The sequence below is a fragment of the Larimichthys crocea genome, chromosome III, assembly GCF_000972845.2.
Source record: "Larimichthys crocea isolate SSNF chromosome III, L_crocea_2.0, whole genome shotgun sequence".
Lineage (NCBI taxonomy): Eukaryota > Metazoa > Chordata > Actinopteri > Sciaenidae > Larimichthys > Larimichthys crocea.
The window spans coordinates 45,636,852-45,659,554 of NC_040013.1; the positions used below are offsets into that span (position 1 = coordinate 45,636,852).

General features: G+C 39.2%; 2 protein-coding genes across 2 annotated transcripts in view; one reads left to right on the forward strand and one right to left on the reverse strand.

Annotated features, from left to right (window-relative positions):
• The first annotated feature begins 6,017 nt into the window (after positions 1 to 6,017).
• Positions 6,018 to 7,828, forward strand: LOC104925908 (GTP cyclohydrolase 1). Its single transcript, XM_019274575.2, has 6 exons — positions 6,018 to 6,430; positions 6,600 to 6,709; positions 6,795 to 6,850; positions 6,968 to 6,999; positions 7,090 to 7,174; positions 7,317 to 7,828. The coding sequence occupies exons 1-6, from the start codon at positions 6,178 to 6,180 to the stop codon at positions 7,438 to 7,440; spliced, it is 660 nt and encodes a 219-aa protein (XP_019130120.2). The 5' UTR covers positions 6,018 to 6,177; the 3' UTR covers positions 7,441 to 7,828.
• A 700-nt stretch (positions 7,829 to 8,528) lies between these two features.
• LOC104925909 (rho-related GTP-binding protein RhoQ) overlaps positions 8,529 to 22,703 on the reverse strand; it is a 25,025-nt gene continuing 10,850 nt past the window's right edge. The window contains exons 4-5 of the mRNA XM_010739650.3: positions 13,886 to 13,981; positions 8,529 to 11,362 (exon numbers count right to left, since the gene is read on the reverse strand). Of these exons, the coding sequence (XP_010737952.1) occupies positions 11,201 to 11,362; positions 13,886 to 13,981 (258 nt within the window). The 3' untranslated portion in view covers positions 8,529 to 11,200. The remainder of the gene's footprint in view (positions 11,363 to 13,885; positions 13,982 to 22,703) is intronic.

A 22,703-nucleotide genomic window follows, 5' to 3' on the forward strand; every position in this document is an offset into this window, starting at 1 on the left:
AAAGTTAAGAATGTAATAATACTAATAATCGCATTACTCTTACTACATGACCCCCACCCTCCACGCCCTATTATCATCATCCCAAAGGCTGGATTACTAATTGTTAAAGACAGGAGACCGCTCTGGGGCCCCTGGAGCTCCAGGTTAAGCTGGTCACATCATTTTTATTAAATCAGTTTAAAATGTGTTTAGGAGTGTACACCACTAAAACGCAGTACCAGCTGGCAGGATGAGGACCATGAGATGGGTTCTGCATGAAGCCCTATCCTAAAATAATTTATCAAATTACCATGATGCCAGGTAATATTCCTTCATAGAAAAACGGGGGAGAAAGGGGGGCTAGGTGGGACCCAGTTGCTATTTTTTGCCCCAGCATCTGGCCTTGATCAGACCTGTATAAACTTTCATGCCAATGTCAATGAAATTTTAGAGTTCTGAATAAAATGTGCACAATGTAAAAAAAGTAATTCATGCGTTTATTTGCAGAAACAGCAGGATGGTAAAAAACTATGTGTCACCCTGAGTGAAACAGAGTCACACACTTTATGCAGCAGCCCTCTTACGGCCTCAAGTGCTGGAGAATGAGATGTGGCATTATATAGCCCAGACCAGCGAACATGTGTCATAGCTCGTACCAAAGTAAATCTTAGAACAATCAAAACGTCTCAAAGGAGCATTCATACTCACTCGCACCCACACATGAGGTCATCTCCTGGAGTCTGATCATTCATGAGCACATGACACAAGGCGTAATGGGAAGTGGAAGTGGTGTGAGTAATGTAGTAGTTAGCTGAAGCTGAGGCTGAGTTCAGGGGAAATCACCAGCAGTCCGAACACATTAGCTTTTACATCTCCGAGATGCTGATCTAATTTGCGCTTATGAAAGGAAATGATAGAGAATTGCATTAGCACTGATTCTTCTGCCAGGAGTGATTCACACTATTTTAGTCAACATGGACCTCTCCTACCAGGTCTGTGCTGCGTCATCTGCAAGCAATGCACAAAGAGGATATGATAACTTACTAATACGTGCAAGGGTGAATGAGTGTGATTCACTTGGACCTGACAGAGAGAGGCCTGGTGACAATACCATAGCCTAAAATCACTTCTACTATGAATGAGAAAGGTCTTTAACTAAAGAGAGTAATGACTATTTATAATGACTGTTTACATTGTTATACAATGAGACTGCTGTTTGCTGATGATTGAAGCAGCAGGTGTTGAAGTTTATTCTACCACATCATCAAGATCAAAGTTTCAGGTGAGGCGTCACTCACAGAGAAGAAGATAATTAAAGTGTATAGTAAACTTTAATTTATTATAGCAAGCTGATAGTCTGACATCCAAATAAACTAAAATAAATCATACACGCTGACAGATGATCTTTTGGAGTATGGGCAGCCGTCACCCAGCACAGAAATAGATCTGGATACAGATCAGTCGTGATATTGAATAGATGGATAGATGCAGGCGTTTGATAGGATGTTAGTGTTTTTAAGTGTCAAACAAGTACGTGAGGATTATTTTGTGCTGTGTGCGGCTCATATTTTATGTTCAGGTCTTAATTTAACTTAGCAACTCAAACGTGTACTGATACAGTCCACTACATGTTTTGGTGTTCAGGTCGTGTACGTCAAAAGAAATGATGGAACACTACAGCGAATTATGTTGGAGTACAGTTGGGTAAAGGTTTGATCCAACATCTCTCTTTACAGTCCACTGAACCTGAGGGCATAAATAACTGAAATAACTGACAGTTTATTTAACCCCTTCAGAATATTATTTTTATTATCTTTCGCTCTCTGACCTGACCTCATTCTGGATTTTTGTAAGACTGTGGTTTCTCTTCAGGTTGACATTTATTTTTCCTGACTAGATAATGTGAATATCCAGTCTTTTTAATCAGTGTGCAGGTTTTGTACTGTAATTGTAAAACACTTAATTTGTCTGTTTGAATATTAGAAGTATACTGGTGTTGCTAAAAAAGAAATTCAGGGCAAAACTGAGTTTTATGCCAATAATATTGTTGATATTATGGTAGACAGTAATAGTAATTAGACTTAGTTCATGAAGTGTCATGAAGATGACAAAACAAGTTCTGTATGATCTTTGTCTACAGTAGAGGGCTTGTTTATGTAGTGACAAAGGTAAGGTTGCCATCTTGTGGCAGCAGGGTGGAAACAACAGAAATGCATCAGCATCCGAATCACATTTACTGATCCCTGGTAAGTGCCTTAAAAGTTTTAGACTTAATACAGTTACATTATTCAGTTATATTAAATTTTATAGATATAGCCCCAGAACATCAGAGGCTGTGATGGGAAATCATAGTCAGCGCTGCACGTCATGAATTTGGGTTGAGGGCGAGAGGGAAGTCGGTGGATTCAGATGAAGGCAGATGACAGCAGAGTGGAGTCGGATAAAGCCAGATGAAAAATATTTTGTCAGTTTTTATCCCTGTACGCAGATGACAGTCACAATTAGCACCATGCAAACAACCTCAGTGACAGCATCAGCACATTGTTAGGTTCATTTGATATGTTTTTTATGATTGTGCCAATTTATTTGCATATATTCTACTGATGTAACAAAAACTGTGGTTTTAGTACATTCACAGAGAATTCACTGAGTTACCTGCATCGGTAGTCATGGCAGAATTGTGACAGTCAGCACAGCAGAGCAGTTCTTGACGCATTTAGGATACAAGGACTGTGTAGATGATAAAGTGCCTCAAGATAAAGTTGTGAAAAATGTTATTTAAAAACAAAACCAAAGAATTAAAAGCTATTAAATGTGTTGTTTTCTGTAGGTAATCTTCTTGTTGTTGATCAGCTCCACTACAGCAGTCCTGGTTTTGAAACAGGACTGTGGACTATCAAAAGTGCTCGCAACCTTTAAAAAAATGGCTAACTGGCTGAGCACCACTTTGTCTAAAACCAGTTTAGGGAGATTGGTCTACTTTTTACAGTCGAGTATGTCTTTAGAGCTGCATTCTGATGATGAACTGCAAGTGAACCCAGGACGTGATGTGGGTACATACCAGCTTCTCTTTGAAGCACAAGACAGTCAGCAGGGTGAGGTTTGATCTCGAGATGAATGGGATGCATCATCTAGTTTTGGTGGGGTGAATGAAAGACCACGTAACACTCAAAGTGACATTAAAAGCAGTTAAAGCTGCATAAGTTATCAGGTAAACATAAATACAGCAAGCTGTGGTTGCATGAAGCAGTTATGCATTCAAAAGGAAGGAGAACAGCTTTGCCATGACTGACCTCATTTACTAAATAAAGCATACCTAATTCATTTAGCAGCAGTGTTTTGGTCATTCTGACCTGTGGGCAATTAGAAACAAAACAAGATGACAGTCAAAAAGCTGATGATGTTTAGATGTTACTGTGAAAAATGGTAAGCTTGTTCCAGTCCATTAGGTCTACTGGTCATGTGCCAACTTCCTACAGTGCAGCTCCACTGAGTCTTTATTGAGCCATACTGCACAACTCTTTGTCCAAGTGAGAGTAGCGAACCTGGAGCAATGCTGACTTGAAGAAGGAAGGTTCAAGCAGCAGCAGTCCCTCCAAAACAAGTGCAATATTTTCAGTGTATTCAAATTACACTGCTTTTTTTATAATCTAAAAATGTGATTTATAGTCATGAACTAACTACATAACTACTACTACAACCCTGTTTGTAACTTATGATCAAATTGTAAATTGTCAATTGCTTTGTCATCATCTTACAGCTAAACTAAAGATAAAAATAAATGCAAAAGTTATTGGTATTCTGACATGAAGTCATGGAGTGAGGGAGATAGAGAGATAAATATAGAGCACCTATGAATCTTGTCCATGACACATGAGGTGTAACAAAGAGTTATATCATGTGGACTATGGATTAAGAGATTACGTTGACCGTCAGGAAGGTCTTTGTTCAGCTGGCTGCTCTGCATCAAAAAAGTGTCTCACTTCACATTTTCCAGTGTAATTCATTTTACTGTGTGTACATGTTAACACGCTTAATGTTTAAACTGTCCAACAGACATACATCTTGAGTATATTAAAATACAGTCTGCCAAGCCGGACTGCTTACAGGGCAGAAACTCTCAGAATTCTCAGGTATGCTTGAAACTCTTTGGAGATTCAGTATAAATTGCATCTACGTGTCTCAAGCCAGCAAATGTTTTACCAGCCAGTATAGAAAATAAAAAAGTGACCACAGCAGTCAGCAGTGCAGACTACCATTTGTGGTCAGTGCCTTGCAGTTGTTAAAAATATGGTTGTATGTTACCCTCATGAACTCACTATTTTGGTTAGCATTGTTCTAGGTCATTTTTCAAGTATCAATAATGCACGTTCATCTCAGCATGTGTTGAAGATTCACACTCTGTGGCTAAGAGACAGCTTTAAATGGGCTACAATCCATATTTTTAGAACAACAATGTATTAGGTAACAACATGAACGGGTCTCTTGTAGTGTTGAATCTCCAGAGAATTACTGGCTGAATCGGCTGCACCAAAAAAGCTGGTGAACTGCACCAACAACACCAAAACAAATTCCTTGTATGTGTAAAATCATACTTGGCAATAAAGCTTTTTCTGATTCTGATTCACATTTGTTTCTGCTGCCCCCAAGTGGCCATAAAAATCATTAGTTAGAATTAAATATTTAATGTAACCTCTTAAACGTTTCACATCTTACTTGGCAAAGTGATAGACAGCGTGGCATAATGAGCCTCAATAATTAGATGGTCTAACCTGATGGTCTTTATAGGACATAATTATTGATTTGTATGAAAATTATTGCTGACTGTGCCAGTAAGCTGATACAAATCCTAATCACTGAGACAGTATACTGTACTTGTAAATAAATACGCCGTACTTTCCTGGCACATCATGTCTAGAATCATAGGTTAAGATGAACTGTGTCTGTAAGTCTCACACAGCTCCTCCGGTGTATATCAGTCAGACAAAATAAAAAATAAAAAATTTTAATGAAAGTTGTTCCTCATTTTGCAGGATTGCATAATGTAACTGTCAAACAGCTTCTACTAAGTGCCAGGTTCAGTTGGACAGCTGTCACTTTGTGATAGGTTAAAAATATATGCAGTAAATTTGTTTTCCCTTGGCTAATGCAGCACAGTAGTGGCAGTGTACCAAGGTTGAGAAATAATCCATTGTGCATATTTTGTATCCAGCTAATGTGCAGTATATTACAGACAGGATTTAGCCTTTATACAGCTTGTGTGCAGAAACAGATCTTGCAGTTTGGAAAAGCCATTAATCCTGTTCAAATCAATGCAGTTGGATAATGCAACAAAACCTTATATATCATCCACAAGATTTCCACGAGCTCCTGCTTCTTCCTGTCTGAGACAAAGAGATAACACAGAACTGATTGGTGCTTTCAATGTGTTTGCATAATAATAATTGATTACATTACTTGACCTTATGATATCATACATATCACTTGAGTGAAGGTTGCTCCACCCTCAAATTTGAATCTCCAGTCATGGTCCTGGGATCATGAGGTCCTTCATTATTTACACTGATGTCACAGGATCAGTTGCTGCTTGGCATCAGCTGTGAGATCATTTAAAATTGATTTGCATGTTGATCAGATGCTTCTGTTGGGAAATTGTAGGGTTGTTGTAACAGTCTTAGATCTTTGTCTGTCAGAATAATCAGACTGTGGCTCTCACGTCACATGACACAGGTTAACCACAGTGTTACATTACTAATACAACAAACAAAACATTTATGCAAAATTCATATGGAGATCTAAAGAGATGAATCAGAGATGCTCTGGACAGCCAAAACTACTGTAATTTTCTCACATGTTGCTTAGTGACAAATGCGCTCACTCAACCTTCCCAATCAACCAGTTAATTAATGTATTACAGTTGTAATCATTTACGATGTGCTCCTGATAAAACATAGTTTCTCATCCCATTCGATGAATTCACTTATGGGAATTGGAAATCTGTGAATTATCCACAGGTCATAATTCTGAAAACTCTTAATTGCTGTAGTCACGGCATCGCCTGGGGGCCCCTCGTTGGCTTTTAAAACCACCGTGATCGCTACGCTGAGACCACTGATCGAGCAGATCACCACAGGGGAAGACCACCACAGCTCATCCGACTGTATCCTGCAACGTCTGTCACAGAAAGCAACTAAAGAGATGAACGGAAATATGCCAATGGTTACTAAGCTAAGCAAGTGCATCGAGAGCAAACAAAGTGCTGCGTGCAAAGAGGAGAAAAACTCAAAGGAAGCTGCAGAATCTAACAAGTTGGTTTGCATAGAGAAAGCTTACAGCACCATACTGAGAGAGCTTGGAGAAATCACCGAGCGGGAGGGCCTTTTACGCACACCGTTACGCGCCGCCAAAGCCATGCAGTTCTTTACAAAAGGCTATCAGGAGACGGTCCAAGGTGAGTACGCATGGAGAATAGACGTTTTACGTTACACATGCACTGGGGGCAAACACTGTAGCTCTTGATGCTGATGTAAAAGTAAGTAGGATAGTAAGAAGGATCCTTGTTTGGTGGATTCTAAGAGGACATGTTTGTAAGCATGTTTACTGTCATTTCATCTCTGCAGATATCCTGAACGATGCAATCTTTGATGAAAACCACGATGAGGTGGTGGTCGTCAAGGACATCGATCTGTTCTCTCTTTGTGAACATCACCTGGTGCCTTTCTTTGGCAAGGTAACTTAAATACAGAGCTATTCAGAGGCGTTATTCATCTTATTCGTATTGTTTTCTTATTGTATACTTTGTTTCATTGTGATAGGCTCACATTGCATACATTCCAAATAAGAAAGTGGTTGGTCTGAGCAAGCTTGCCAGGTAAGTGTTATCAATAGACACACATATAGATGGACGCAAAAACAAAGCACATACTAATACTAAGAATACAACTACTACTACTAATAATAATAATAATAATCGTTTCTTCTCTTGTAGGATTGTTGAGATCTTCAGCAGGAGGCTTCAAGGTAAAATATGTCTGATTCCAGTCTTTCATTTCCTCAGCCTTTTTTTTTTTCATATGTTACATTCAGGGTGTGTTTTTTTTCTCTCCACAGTTCAGGAGCGTCTAACCAAACAGATAGCAGTAGCCATAAATGAGGCTTTGGAGCCTCTTGGAGTGGTGGTGGTAATTGAAGCTGCGTGAGTATTTACTGCATCCCAAACACAACCCTCGACAATCTAGATACAAACCTCCTGAATGGAGCAACACAAAGTTCCTCTCTGTAAATCCTTTGTGCTTTGACCCTGTTACACTAAGTTAAACTGTCTCTTTGAATTTCAGTCACATGTGCATGGTGATGAGAGGTGTGCAGAAGATGAACGCCAAAACTGTAACAAGTGTCATGCTGGGAGTGTTCCAAAGTGATCCCAAGACCCGGAAAGAGTTTCTTACTCTGACACTGTGAAAAGAAAAGTTTTGATCTCAGCAGGAAGTTCTAGGGAGGAAAATCAGAGGAATGCGGATTCATTGTGTGTCCATTTGGAGACAATTGTGGTCTGATACATTTGTTTTGTTTAGCACTAAAAGGAATTCATCTGAAAACAAATCATTGTAATATGCAGCCTGTTAAAGGCAGAAACACAGCTCAGGTAATATTTCACAATGTCAATGTAAATATTTTCCTCTATTCCTAATTATTAATCTGAACATATTTTCTTTATTCTGAATATTATCCTATACTGTGTGGTATATGATGATGTCCGTTGACAATAGGTTGTAATTTTTTAACTGTTTTGATACATAAATGTGTGATATTTATTTACCCGTACAGTCAACATTTACAAATCAATAAAACTCAACTATTACTGCTTTTAATTTTGCTTTGCAATCACTTCATCTTTTTAGTTGTAGGTTATAAGTGGTAGTAAATGTCCTGAACTGTGCGTACAGTAAGGAGCAAAGTTGCAATCCCAAACACGGTGCACCAATAAGGAGGATTCATTTCACATGACCAGTCTGGAGTCATGACTAACCAAGACAGAATGAGCTGTGAAGCTGTGAAACAAGGGCAGCTAATTTAACTCCCAGTAGCAAGATTGAGCATCCTGTGGTTGAAGTACCTAACAGATGGGAAGTTATTCACATACAAAGAATAGTGTGCATGTTAAAGTGCCCTCTAATATCTGAGTAAAAAGCAAAAAGTTGAGGGATACTCTGTACAAAAGTCATCAGCAAGTGGCGCTCATGCTCCAGAGATCAACAAAACTCATCCTCATACACACGGTGGAATAAAGAGTAAATCAGTTAAATGTCACCAACTTTAAGAGATAAAAAGGTATATCAAAGAATACATACATGAAGCACGCATGTGTGTTCATTCAAACCCGCCTCAGGGTTTAATTCTGTTGACCTGCTTATCAGGTTGACCCAGTGATGTCTGACCCAGAATGAATGGCCTTGGTTCCAGGAATAAACACTGCAAAAGTTAATTTCATAAATGTGTTCCACAGCACATATGACCGTCACTCTCCAAGTTAAACCCTCCAAGCCGGCTTATTAACACAGTAAACACATTTATTGAGAAGAGAGGAGCATCAATGGGAGAATGCATTGGTAGCTGCGGGCACTTAGGTCCTGGATCCTGAGGGTGGACCTTCACACGAGTAAGCAAGCGAAACTGTCCAAGAGAGAGAAGCCTGTTCACCCTGCAATCCACACTGCTGCTCCAAAAGAAAGTTTATACAACGCAGGCTGGGACAGAGAGGAGGAGCACCATTTACATTAAAGCTTTAATCAATCATCATATCTGAATCGGAACACAAAGTGAACTGAAGTCATTTAGCAAGAGTTGGCACATTTTTAAAAGTTAGAAAAAGCCAATACGAAATGCATAAAAACAAGACGAGCTGAGATTTGGGATGTTTGGCTTGCAAGAAAAGTCACAGTCACAACCTCAAAGTCATTACCCACACGATAACAGACATGTAGGCTTTAAACCTTTGCTGCATACAAATGTTTTAGGGAGTCATGAATATCTAAACTATTCTCTAAGTCTTTCACGTTATCTCAATTTCCATTTGAAATGTTTATTACACAAATCAATGAATTATTACGGGATAACCTGTTTCTACAGTGGTGCGTGGTTGGTTGTCAAAATAATGTTTCCATACGTCATGTGAAACCCTTCACAGGTCATGTCGGGATCTCATCACCTTGAATATGGTAATTATTTTGATTTTAAACTCTTCTAAAGAACTGGCTTCTACATACTGGGCTATGCCAGATATTCATAAATCCATCTCTAAGTTCTTAGTGACTACTGGCTAGTTTCAAATGAGTCTTTTACTAAATCAGTTTGCCATTAAAATTTAAGAAATGCCCTAGCTAGTAAAGAGTAAAGATGTTAGGAAGCATCTGTCTAGTCACTCTAGCATATCAGGTTGTAAGGGCCATGTGATATTTAAGTGCTGATATTTCTAAAAAATATATGACTTTTATATTTAAATGCATACAGGGAAACATGTTTGTCAGAGCAGTATTCATATAGTTTAGAATGAGTGGCAAATATCCGATTATGCTAACCTAAACATTATTGTTATTATTTAGCTAACTAGTATTGTCTTAACATTTTAAGGTATATTGTTGTTTTTATAAAATCAAATTTGGGATATTTCCTGTTTACATGACATTATTCAACATAACTTTGACGTTTCAGGTCATATACCTCTTTGTTTGAAAAGAGCCACATCTTTTCAAGCTAACGTCATGTAACAGCTACGCCTGGTGTTAAATATTTACTAATTAACTAATCACGGGATGAGAACTAAGTTCTGTTGTGCAACCCATTTTGACTTAGTCATGTAAAATCTCCACTAAAACTAGGCCAAGTTTGAACTTACAAACAGCTAAAACCCCTTCAATCATTGTTTTCCATATTTCATGATCATTGTATGTATTTTTGAGACTTTATAGATCATGACGTGATGATAAAAAATGGTGTGCTATGCTCATACTTGTGCCTGATGGAACCGTGTGCTTCAATCAGCCTTTTCTGGAAGAGTGTTTTAAAAGCAGAGGAATGTGCTTCTTCGCGCCGGCTCTGTGCTTCATGTTGTGCATTAGATGTACAGTATCGGGTCACATTAGCCACCTGATTTTTGATCAAAGTGTGCGTTTGATTCTTTGGATGTTGGATATGAATCGGAGTTTCATTTCTAAAATGAGATCCCTCTTCTTCTCTCTTCTAAACCTTCTTAAAGGTGATAAAATGATAACACATTATTGCATGATAACAAAAAAAGAAGTAAGCTGTTTGCACAGACTAGATCATCTCCATTTTAGAGATACAGCATCATAAACTCTGGATAATATATATCTTAAAAATGAATAATAGATCTCTTCAGTTCCTGATGAAGACCTCCGCCCCAGTCTGAACTTACAGTATGTTTTGGCATGCCACACTATAAAATAATGGAGCTTTTATAAGGCAAAAACAAGACTCTAAAACCTTAAAATAATACAGTCCCAGGTCCAAAATGTGTTGACTGAACAGCATTTCACTCATTCCTGTCATCCCCACATGATGCAAAGCACCTTGTGTGGTTTCATTTGCAGATCCTCAACTGACAAATAATTGCAGACAGACTTTGTGGCCGAGTCTTTTTAAATAAAAAAAACAAACTGGGGCCTCAGGTCCAGAAATGAATCCTGGTCACTGTCACAGTGTCACTTAAGTCAGCCTCTCATTATTTCTCAGCTGCAGGCTCTCTCTCCTGATTTGAACATCTGCTCTCATATTGAGAGATTCACAAATCAAAAATCTAGCTTTCAAAAACCATAGAAATCATATGAACTTCAAATGTAGCATTTCTCTTTAAACCGAAATGTCAATTTTTGTTTTGTTTTGCATGACAGCTTACAACACTTTGTACAGGAAAAATGATTAAAAATGGTTATAAAAGAAGGTACTTTTGAGGCAAAAAAAGTCTTTTTGAAGAAGAGACTGACTTGGGTTTTGTGCTCCTTTGGTAGTAAACTGCATCCTCGACTTGTGTTGGACAGCAGGAGAGAGTTATGGCCTTTTCAAGAGCCCTGCAGCTTAAACTTAGCTCTCGTTTTTTGTTCTTTTCAGTCCTCTCTCTTGTGCATCTTTCTTTTGTCTGTCTTTTGCCTTCAGTCCAGGTTTGGTTTATGGTTGCTTGCTGAATGATCTCTGGGTTTATGTATCACGTGATCAGACAGCAGTTGATGCAGCGGGGTCCCAGTCTTCTCTTCAGAGCTCCCTTCTTTTTCTTGGGAGTCAAGATTGCAATGATGGCCTCGTCGAACACTGTCTTCAGGCCTTTCTGGGTCAAAGCTGAACATTCCACATAACAACATGCACCGATCTGACCAGAAGAGAAGAAAGGACGGTTCATCAGACAAGAAAGTCCAGCACAAAACGCTGGTCAACTAGCAGTTATTATAAGTTATTGAGTTATGTGAGAAGATCAAAGCCATTTTCATGTCTTTACAGTAAATGAGGCAGCACTTTGTTAGCTTAGCTTAGCATAAAGAATGGAAACAGGGGGAAACAGGTAGCCTGACTCTGTCCATAGGTGACAAAATCCACCTATCAGCACCTCTGAACCTCACTAATCAACACATTTTACATCTTTTGTTCAATCAATACAAAAACCTCTGTGCTGGACTATTTCTTGTCCAGGAGCAGTTGTCAAGGAACCATCAGAGAGTCCAGGAAGTTACTGTTTCCTGCCAAAAAATCTCCCCCATAAAATGTCACTGAAAGAAGTTTTCTTCTTCAGCCATACTTTACTACTTAACACTGTATACAGTATGTTCAGAGGTCATTACGGGTGACTTCACGTCAGATTCACTGCATGCAACACTCCTCTCCATCACTGAGCGAATGCAGAGGCTCAGGCCACTGCAAGCTAGGAATACTAAGTGTGTGTCTGTAACCTAATGCTATGATTGTGCATGGCCGGCTGTGTAATAATATATCATTTGCTTTGGCTATGGTTGATATTAAGGGGTAACTTAATAGCTGCTAATGTTAAGTAGCAAGCAGGGCTAATATAGGGATAATGATTGTTTTTACGGATCCGTCTCAACCACAGAAAAACTATCCACCGCTAACATTGTTGTACTTGAAGAAAGTGGCTCTTTGTATGACTATGGCACTTTTCAGACATGCACCTCGTTATTTAAGTGAGATGATAATTCTACATGTTAAATGCCTGTCATTGCCATGACCGTTATGTCATGTCTCTATGAGGCCCTAATGAACATTAACATGATGGACACTCATGTCTGAATAACCCGGTCTATGACTAACTGGCAGCTAAAAATACCTTCAGTGCCTGCTGCTGTGTAGGACGTGGCTTTGAGAGCAGGACAGCTCTACTGTCTCTCTAGCAGTGGCATCTGATTGGTTGTAGTTTTAATGGATTAGATGTATTGATCACAAGCGTAGACTGGATGCTCTCAATGATAACATTTCCTTTCTTTAACAGGAAATTACAAACTGTCTTCATTACAGTGTCCCCTGAGTAGAATACCTAGACTCAACAATGCTGTATCTTTTGCCCCTCTCGTCTTTGCATAAATAGCTGGGAGTCCTGTGTCATGATGAATGTGTAGAAAGTGTAGAATTTGTCAATAACGATATTATTTTCTAAATTTTTAGCTACATAGATGTAAAATATAGAATAAAAGCAGTTAAAGAATCGTCCTTAACTGATTACTTACACTTACGATACACTAATTAGCTTAGCTTAGTGTAAGACTGGAAACAGAAAGACTATTTCTTGTCTAAGAACAATGACTTCCTGCGCAAAACATAGTCTGGCAGTCATTTTTACACTTTGGTTTTGGTATGCATTAAACAAATGAGATATATAAAAGCTCTGAATGCCCTGATAGGCACATTTTGTCACCTTTCAGTCTAGACAGAGCCAGACTTGCGGTTTCCTGCCCTTTATGCTAATATAAGCTAATGGGCTGCTGGTGGTGGTCGCTCATATTTAGTGTACAGACATGACAGTGGCATCAAGCTTTTCAACCAACTTTCTGCAAGAAAGCATATTTCCTTTAATATCTAACTACTCTTTCAAAAAAAAAAAAAGATCACACATCTTTTTATCCAGATTGTTAGAGAGTTTGAGGGCTCTTGTTAAACGACCTTCTGGGTCTTTTCAAAGATTGCTGGGTATTAATATTTCATAAAATCTGACACTTAACTCTGTGACTCGAATGTAATGGTAATACATTGAAAGGCACAAATGACTAAAATCTGGCACATTTATAAAAACCCTGTTCTTTCAATCTTTCTAAGGATTTCTAATCTTGACATGGAAGACGGGTCATCTGCAACAACAACAGAGAGTTACAGGTAATAATGTCTAAGGTAAATCTGTTCACCTTGAAGGAAATAGCTGTAATTTTAAATGATTTTCAAAGATCTCGAGTACATGACCTCATGGCCTCATGAAACGACGACATGATATGACTCCCACAATGTTGGGTTGCCAAAACTGCATGGATGTCAACTTTTAAATGAGCCTAGATTACAGATCTTGAACGTTCGAGTTTTATTCTCGGTTTCTGCCTGACAGGAGCGATTAATCACAGACCACATTTGGTATCTACGTCCTACAGCCTTGAACTCCTCTGGACGTCCACGTTAACCCAGAATGTATTCCTGGATTCAGTTTGAGGCAAAGAATGTACAGAAGTCTGATTCCAGGCATTTCACTGAAGAAATTAAATTCCTACAGAGACATTCCTGGGTCAGATCAACACACAGGAATTTAACTGGACCCGACAGCTAACTTGTGAAAATGTGAGCTTCTACCCTCTTTCACCAGCTACGTATTACTTCACCTCTTCAGTTCGGCAAACATACAAACCTCCTTCGCTAGTTTCTGTCCTTGCTCAGTGGGGATGGGCTTCTCCTTCATGTCATTCAGTTTGGCAATGGTCTTGGGATCATCACGAAGGTCAATCTGAAAGAGATCAGGGACACTTCCTTTGACCAACATTACAACAACATTAACATTTGGATATTAATCAATACTGTTATTAACTTAAGGCTTGATCTGTTGACATTGAATCAGGTTTTGCTGCACTTGTCTCTGTGCTTCTAAACATAGCCGTCAGAGCTGAACTGCATAACTGTTTTCTCATTTTGAAACAAAGCTGTGTTGGCCCACACTTCCTGCTCTTGTGCAAAGCGATTTCACAGCCAACCACAAGGTTCCTCTTATTTTAGTCATTGCAATGCTCAGCACACACAACTCATCGCCATCTCAGTAATAGCCAATTATTATACACACATCCACCTGCACCGTTTCACTGAGAGCAACATTCATTAACCCTTTTCTTGATTGGTGTGATCTGTGGCAGCGTGGCTCACTGTTCTGAAGCTCATGTGTACATATCAGTGTCCAGCCGCAGAGCGGCAACTGAGTTATGACAGGAACTGATAAAAGGGCAGTAAACATCAGCTGACACAAGATAAATCAGACACCCACTCCATCCTCCTCAACACTGCTGGACCCTGCCTGCATTTGGTTGCCAGGGAACACAGACCAAAAATCACCCACAAGTCAGCGCTCATTTTTAAGAGGACATATGGTATTGGCAGAGGGTTTTAAGGCTTAAGAAATAAGCTAATACTCAGGATTAGTGTCATCTTTTAACATCTACATGGGTTTAGTGATGCCTCTATTCAAGATCACAAGACATTAGCCCAGCTTTAGCACCTTTGCATAAGTTAATTGCTGGTTTCAAGTTTTTTGATTGAATCATTAACTTTACAGCAGGAAGGGCTGCAGCAGGTCCACAGACAAGTTTATACTCGCTGTTCAAAATGTTGTGATTGGACAAAAGAGTTTTTTTCCCCCTCTAATCACATCTACATAAAACATTTTTAAATTGGTAACAGAGAAAGAAAATGCTCACCAGACTATGCAGTTCCCATCAGCTATACAAAACATTTTAGCATCTTTCAGCTTGATGTTTTGGTTTTATGGCCGAGAACTTTTCTGTTTTTGCTCAGTCTTATCGCTCTCATCAAGCTAATTTCCAGCAGGCGGCTGTTTTTAATTAAAATTTCTGATCGATCCACTGTATACCACCTACGCAACACACAACAGCAGAGACAAAGTTAGCAACTAGCTCACTAGTTGAGCCAGATATTTTCCTAAGGAGGTTCATGACTGTGAGCGACCCTTTTTTCAAATTACTCAAAATCACTTTTTCTGTTACCAATTTAAAAATGTTTTATGTAGATGTGATTAGAGGGGAAAAAAACTCTTTTGTCCAATCACAACATTTTGAACAGCAGTATAAACTTGTCTGTGACCTGCTGCAGCCCTTCCTGCTGTAAAGTTAATGATTCAATAAAAAAACTTGAAACCAGCAATTAACTTAGCAAAGGTGCTAAAGCTGGGCTAATGTCTTGTGACTTGAATAGAGGCAAACTAAACCATGTAGATGTTAAGAGATGACACTAATCCTGATTATTAGCTTATTTCTTAAGCCTTAAAACCCTCTGCCAATACCATATGTCCTCTTAAAATGAGCGCTGACTTGTGGGTGATTTTTGGTCTGTGTTCCCTGGCAACCAAATGCAGGCAGGGTCCAGCAGTGTTGAGGAGGATGGAGTGGGTGTCTGATTTATCTTGTGTCAGCTGATGTTTACTGCCCTTTTATCAGTTCCTGTCATAACCAGTTGCCGCTCTGCGGCTGGACACTGATATGTACACATGAGCTTCAGAACAGTGAGCCCGCTGCCACAGATCACACCAATCAAGAAAAGGGTTAATGAATGTTGCTCTCAGTGAAACGGTGCAGGTGGATGTGTGTATAATAATTGGCTATTACTGAGATGGCGATGAGTTGTGGTGTGCTGAGCATGCAATGACTAAAATAAGAGGAACCTTGTGGTGGCTGTGAAATCGCTTTGCACAAGAGCAGGAAGTGTGGGCCAACACAGCTTTGTTTCAAAATAGAAAACAGTTATGCAGTTCAGCTCTGACGGCTATGTTTAGAAGCACAGAGACAAGTGCAGCAAAACCTGATTCAATGTCCACAATCAAGCCTTAAGTTAATAACAGTATGATTAATATCCAAATGTTAATGTTGTTGAATGTTGGTCAAAGGAAGTGTCCCTGATCTCTTTCAGATTGACCTTCGTGATGACCCAAGACCATTGCCAAACTGAATGACATGAAGGAGAAGCCCATCCCACTGAGCAAGGACAGAAACTAGCGAAGGAGGTTTGTATGTTTGCCGAACTGAAGAGGTGAAGTAATACGTAGCTGGTGAAAGAGGTAGAAGCTCACATTTTCACTTTAGAGTTAGCTGTCGGGTCCAGTTAAATTCCTGTGTGTTGACTGACCCAGGAATGTCTCTGTAGGATTTAATTTCTTCAGTGAAATGCCTGGAATCAGACTTCTGTACATTCTTTGCCTCAAACTGAATCCAGGAATACATTCTGGGTCAACGTGGACGTCCAGGAGTTCAAGGCTGTAGGACGTAGATACCAAATGTGGTCTGTGATTAATCGCTCCTGTCAGGCAGAAACCGAGAATAAAACCGAACGTTCAAGATCGTAATTAGGCTCATTAAAAGTTGACATCCAGCAGTTTTGGAAACCCAACATTGTGGGAGTCATATCATGGTCGTCGTTTCATGAGGCCATGAGGTCATGTTACTCGAGATCTTTGAAAATCATTAAAATTACAGCTATTTCCTTCAAGGTGAACAGATTTACCTTAGACATTATTACCTGTAACTCTCTGTTGTTGTTGTGCAGATGACCCGTCTTCCATGTCAAGATTAGAAATCCTTAGAAAGATTGAAAGAACAGGGTTTTTATAAATGTGCCAGATTTAGTCATTGTGCCTTTCAATGTATACCATTACATTCGAGTCACAGAGTTAAGTGTCAGATTTTATGAAATATTAATACCGAGCAATCTTTGAAAAGACCCGAAGGTCGTTTAACAAGAGCCCTCAAACTCCTAACAATCTGGATAAAAAGATGTGTGATCTTTTTTTTTGAAAGAGTAGTTAGATATTAAAGAAATGCTTTCTTGCAGAAAGTTGGTTGAAAAGCTTGATGCCACTGTCATGTCTGTACACTAAATATGAGCGACCACCACCAGCAGCCCATTAGCTTATATTAGCATAGAGGGCAGGAAACCGCAAGTCTGGCTCTGTCTAGACTGAAAGGGGACAAAATGTGCTATCAGGGCATTCAGAGCTTTTTATTATCTCATTTGTTTATGCTACCAAACCGAAGTGTAAAATGCCTGCCAGACAGTTTTGCGCAGGAAGTCATTGTTCTTAGACAAGAATAGTCTTTCTGTTCCAGTCTTACACTAAGCTAAGCTAATTAGTGATCGTAGTGTAGTAATCAGTTAAGGCCGATCTTTAACTGCTTTTCTATTTTTTCTTGTAGCTAATTTAGAATAATATCGATATTGACAATTCTACACTTTCTCACACTTCATCAGACACAGGACTCCTGTGTCACCTCCCAGCTATTTATGCAAAGACGAGAGGGCAAAAGATACAGCATGTTGAGTCTGGTATTCTACTCAGGGGACATTGTAATGAAGACAGTTTGTTTTCCTGTTAAAGAAAGGAAATGTTATCATGAGAGCATCCAGTCTACGCTGTGATCAATACATCTAATCCATTAAAACTACAACCAATCAGATGCCACTGCTAAGAGGACAGTAGAGCTGTCCTGCTCTCAAAGCCACGTCCTACACAGCAGCAGGCACTGAAGGTATTTTTAGCTGCCATGTAGTCATAGACCGGTTTATTCAGACATGAGTGTCCATCATGTTAATGTTCTTAGGGCCATAGAGACATGACATAACGGTCATGGCAATGACAGGCATTTAACATGTAGAATATTATCTCACTAAAATAACGAGGTGCATGTCTGAAAAGTGCCATAGTCAACAAAGAGCCACTTTCTTCAAGTACAACAATGTTAGCGGTGGATAGTTTTTCTGTGGTTAAGACGGTTCCGTAAAAACAATCATTATCCTATATAGCCCTGCTTGCTACTTAACATTAGCAGCTATTAAGTTACCCTTAATATCAACCATAGCCAAAGCATGATATATATTACACAGCCGGCCAGCCAATCATAGCATTAGGTTACAGACACACACTTAGTATTCCTAGCTTGCAGTGGCCTGAGCCTCTGCATTCGCTCAGTGATGGAGAGGAGTGTTGCATGCAGGGAATCTGACGTGAAGTCACCCGTAATGACCTCGGAACATACTGTATACAGTGTAAGTAGTAAAGTGTGGCTGTTAAATCCTGAAGAAAACTTCTTTCAGTGACATTTTATGGGGGAGATTTTTTGGCAGGGAACAGTAACTTCCTGGACTCTCGATGGTTCCTTGACAACTGCTCCTGGACAAGAAATAGTCCAGCACAGGGTTTTTGTATGATTGAACAAAAGATGTAAATGTGTTGATTAGTGAGGTTCAGAGGTGCGGATAGGTGGATTTGTCACCTATGGACAGAGTCAGGCTACCTGTTTCCCCCTGTTTCCATTCTTTATGCTAAGCTAAGCTAACAAAGTGCTGCCTCTTATTACTGTAAAGACTGAAAATGGCTTTGATCTTCTCACATAACAATAACTTATAATAACTGAGAGTTAACCAGCGTTTGTGCTGGACTTTCTTGTCTGATGAACCGTCCTTTCTTCTTCTGGTCAGATCGGTGCATGTTGTTATGTGGAATGTTCAGCTTTGACCCAGAAAGGCCTGAAGACAGTGTTCGACAGGCCACTCATGCAATCTTGACTCCCAAGAAAAAGAAGGGAGCTCTGAAGAGAGAACTGGGACCCCGCTGCATCAACTGCTGTCTGATCACGTGATACATAAACCCAGAGTCATTCAGCAAGCAACCATAAACCAAACCTGGACTGAAGGCAAAAGACAGACAAAAGAAAGATGCACAAGAGAGGGACTGAAAAGAACAAAAAACGAGAGCTAAGTTTAAGCTGCAGGGCTCTTGAAAAGGCCATAACTCTCTCCTGCTGTCCAACACAAGTCGAGGATGCAGTTTACTACACACAAGGAGCACAAAACCCAAGTCAGTCTCTTCTTCAAAAAGACTTTTTTTTGCCTCAAAAGTACCTCTTTTATAACCATTTTTAATCATTTTTCCTGAACAAAGTGTTGTAACGGTCATGCAAAACAAAACAAAATTGACATTTCGGTTTAAAGAGAAATGCTACATTTGAAGTTCATATGATTTCTTTGGTTTTTGAAAGCAGATTTTTTGATTGTGAATCTCTCAATATGAGAGCAGATGTTCAAATCAGGAGAGAGAGCCTGCAGCTGAGAAATAATGAGAGGCTGACTTAAGTGACACTGTGACAGTGACCAGGATCATTCTGGACCTGAGGCCCCATTTGTTTTTTTTATTTAAAAAGACTCGGCCACAAAGTCTGTCTGCAATTATTTGTCAGTTGAGGATCTGCAAATGAAACCACACAAGGTGCTTTGCATCATGTGGGGATGACAGGAATGAGTGAAATGCTGTTCAGTCAACACATTTTGGACCTGGGACTGTATTATTTTAAGGTTTTAGAGTCTGTTTTTGCCTTATAAAAGCTCCATTATTTTAGTGTGGCATGCCAAAACATACTGTAAGTTCAGACTGGGGCGGAGGTCTTCATCAGGAACTGAAGAGATCTATTATTCATTTTAAGATATATATTATCCAGAGTTTATGATGCTGTATCTCTAAAATGGAGATGATCAGTCTGTGCAAAACGCTACTTCTTTTTTTTGTATCAGGCAAAATGTGTTATCATTTTATCACCTTTAAGAAGGTTTAGAAGAGAAGAAGAGGGATCTCATTTTAGAAATGAAACTCCGATTCATATCCACACCAAAGAATCAAACGCACACTTTGATCAAAAATCAGGTGGCTAATGTGACCCGATACTGTACATCTAATGCACAACATGAAGCACAGAGCCGCGCGAAGAAGCACATTCCTCTGCTTTTAAAACACTCTTCCAGAAAAGGCTGATTGAAGCACACGGTTCCATCAGGCACAGTATGAGCAAGCACCCATTTTTATCACACGTCATGATCTATAAAGTCTCAAAATACATACAATGATCAGGAAATATGGAAAACAATGATTAAGGGGTTTTAGCTGTTTGTAAGTTCAAACTTGGCCTAGTTTTAGGGAGATTTTACATGACTAAGTCAAAATGGGTTCACAACAGAACTTAGTCTCATCCCTGATTAGTTAATAGTAATATTTAACACCAGGCGTAGCTGTTACATGACGTTAGCTTGAAAAGATGTGGCTCTTTTCAAACAAAGAGGTATATGACCTGAAACGTCAAAGTATGTTGAAAAGGTCATGTAAACAGGAAATATCCCAAATTTTGATTTTATAAAAACAACAATATACCTTAAAATGTTAAGACAATACTAGTTGCTAAAAATAATAATAAGTTAGGTTAGCATAATCGGATATTTGCCACTCATTCTAAACTATATGAATACTGCTCTGACAAACATGTTTCCCTGTATGCATTAAATATAAAAGTCATATATTTTTAGAAATATCAGCACTTAAATATCACATGGCCCTACAACCTGATATGCTAGAGTGACTAGACAGATGCTCCTACATCTTTACTCTTTACTAGCTAGGGCATTTCTTAAATTTTAATGGCAAACTGATTTAGTAAAAGACTCATTTGAAACTAGCCAGTAGTCACCAAGAACTTAGAGATGGATTTATGAATCTGGCGGTAGCCCAGTATGTAGAAGCCAGTTCTTTAGAAGAGTTTAAATCAAAATAATTACCATATTCAAGGTGATGAGATCCCGACATGACCTGTGAAGGGTTTCACATGACGTATGGAAACATTATTTTGACAACCAACCACGCACCACTGTAGAAACAGGTTATCCCGTAATAATTCATGTATTTGTGTAATAAACATTTCAAATGGAAATTGAGATAACGTGAAAGACTTAGAGAATAGTTTAGATATTCATGACTCCCTAAACATTGTATGCACAAAGGTTTAAAGCCTACATGTCTGTTATCGTGTGGGTAATGACTTTGAGGTTGTGACTGTGACTTTTCTTGCAAGCCAAACATCCCAATCTCAGCTCGTCTTGTTTTTATGCATTTCGTATTGGCTTTTTCTAACTTTTAAAAATGTGCCAACTCTTGCTAAATGACTTCAGTTCACTTTGTGTTCCGATTCAGATATGATGATTGATTAAAGCTTAATGTAATGGTGCTCCTCTCCTTGTCCCAGCCTGCGTTGTATAAACTCTTTTGGAGCAGCAGTGTGGATTGCAGGGTGAACAGGCTTCTCTCTCTTGGACAGTTTCGCTTGCTTACTCGTGTGAAGGTCCACCTCAGGATCCAGGACCTAAGTGCCCGCAGTACCAATGCATTCTCCATTGAGCTCCTCTCTTCTCAATAAATGTGTTTACTGTGTTAATAAGCCGGCTTGGAGGGGTAAACTGGAGAGTGACGGTCATATGTGCTGTGGAACACTTTATGAAATTAAACTTTTGCAGTGTTTATCCTGGAACCAAGGCCATTCATTCTGGGTCAGACATCACTGGTCACACCAACCTGATAAGCAGGTCAACAGAATTAAACCCTGAGGCGGGTTTGAATGAACACACATGGTGTTTTCATGTTCACGTATGTATCTTTGATAACCTTTTTACTCTTAAAGTTGGTGACATTTAACTGATTTACTCTTTATTCCACGTGTGTATGAGGATGAGTTTTGTTGATCTCTGGAGCAGAGCGCCACTTGCTGATGACTTTTGTACAGAGTATCCCTCAACTTTTTGCTTTTTACTCAGATATTAGAGGGCACTTTAACATGCCACATTCCTTTGTATGTGAATAACTTCCATCTGTTAGGTACCAACCACAGGATGCCTCAATCTTGCTACTGGGAGTTAAATTAGCTGCCCTTGTTTCACAGCTTCACAGCTCATTCTGTCTTGGTTAGTCATGACTCCAGACTGGTCATGTGAAATGAACCTCCTTATTGGTGCACCGTGTTTGGGATTGCAACTTTGCCCTACCCACAACCAGTTCAGGGACATTTATACCACTTATAACCTACAACTAAAAAATGAAGTGATTGCAAAGCAAAAAAAAAGTAGAGTAATAGTTGAGTTTTATTGATTTGTAAATGTTGACTGTACGGGTAATAAATATCACACATTTATGTATCAAAACAGTTAAAATTACAACCTATTGTCAACGGACATCATCATATACCACACAGTATAGGATAATATTCAGAATAAAGAAAATATGTTCAGATTAATAATTAGGAATAGAGGAAAATATTACATTGACATTGGTGAAATATTACCTGAGGTGTGTTTCTGCCTTTAACAGGCTGCATATTACAATGATTTGTTTTCAGATGAATTCCTTTTAGTGCTAAACAAAACAAATGTATCAGACCACAATTGTCTCCAAATGGACACACAAGTGAATCCGCATTCCTCGATTTTCCTCCTAGAACTTCCTGCTGAGATCAAACCTTTCTTCACAGTGTCAGAGTAAGAAGAAACTCTTTCCGGGTCTTGGGATCACTTGGAACACTCCAGCATGACACTTGTTACAGTTTTGCCGTTCATCTTCTGCACACCTCTAATCACCATGCACTGGT

Excerpts from the sequence above, each read along its gene's own strand:
- LOC104925908 (XM_019274575.2), top strand. The coding sequence starts at position 6,178 with ATGAACGGAAATATGCCAATGGTTACTAAGCTAAGCAAGTGCATCGAG. Across the intron at positions 6,710-6,794 it reads TGGTGCCTTTCTTTGGCAAG|GCTCACATTGCATACATTCC; the intron begins GTAACTTAAATA and ends TCATTGTGATAG. Across the intron at positions 6,851-6,967 it reads GGTCTGAGCAAGCTTGCCAG|GATTGTTGAGATCTTCAGCA; the intron begins GTAAGTGTTATC and ends CTTCTCTTGTAG.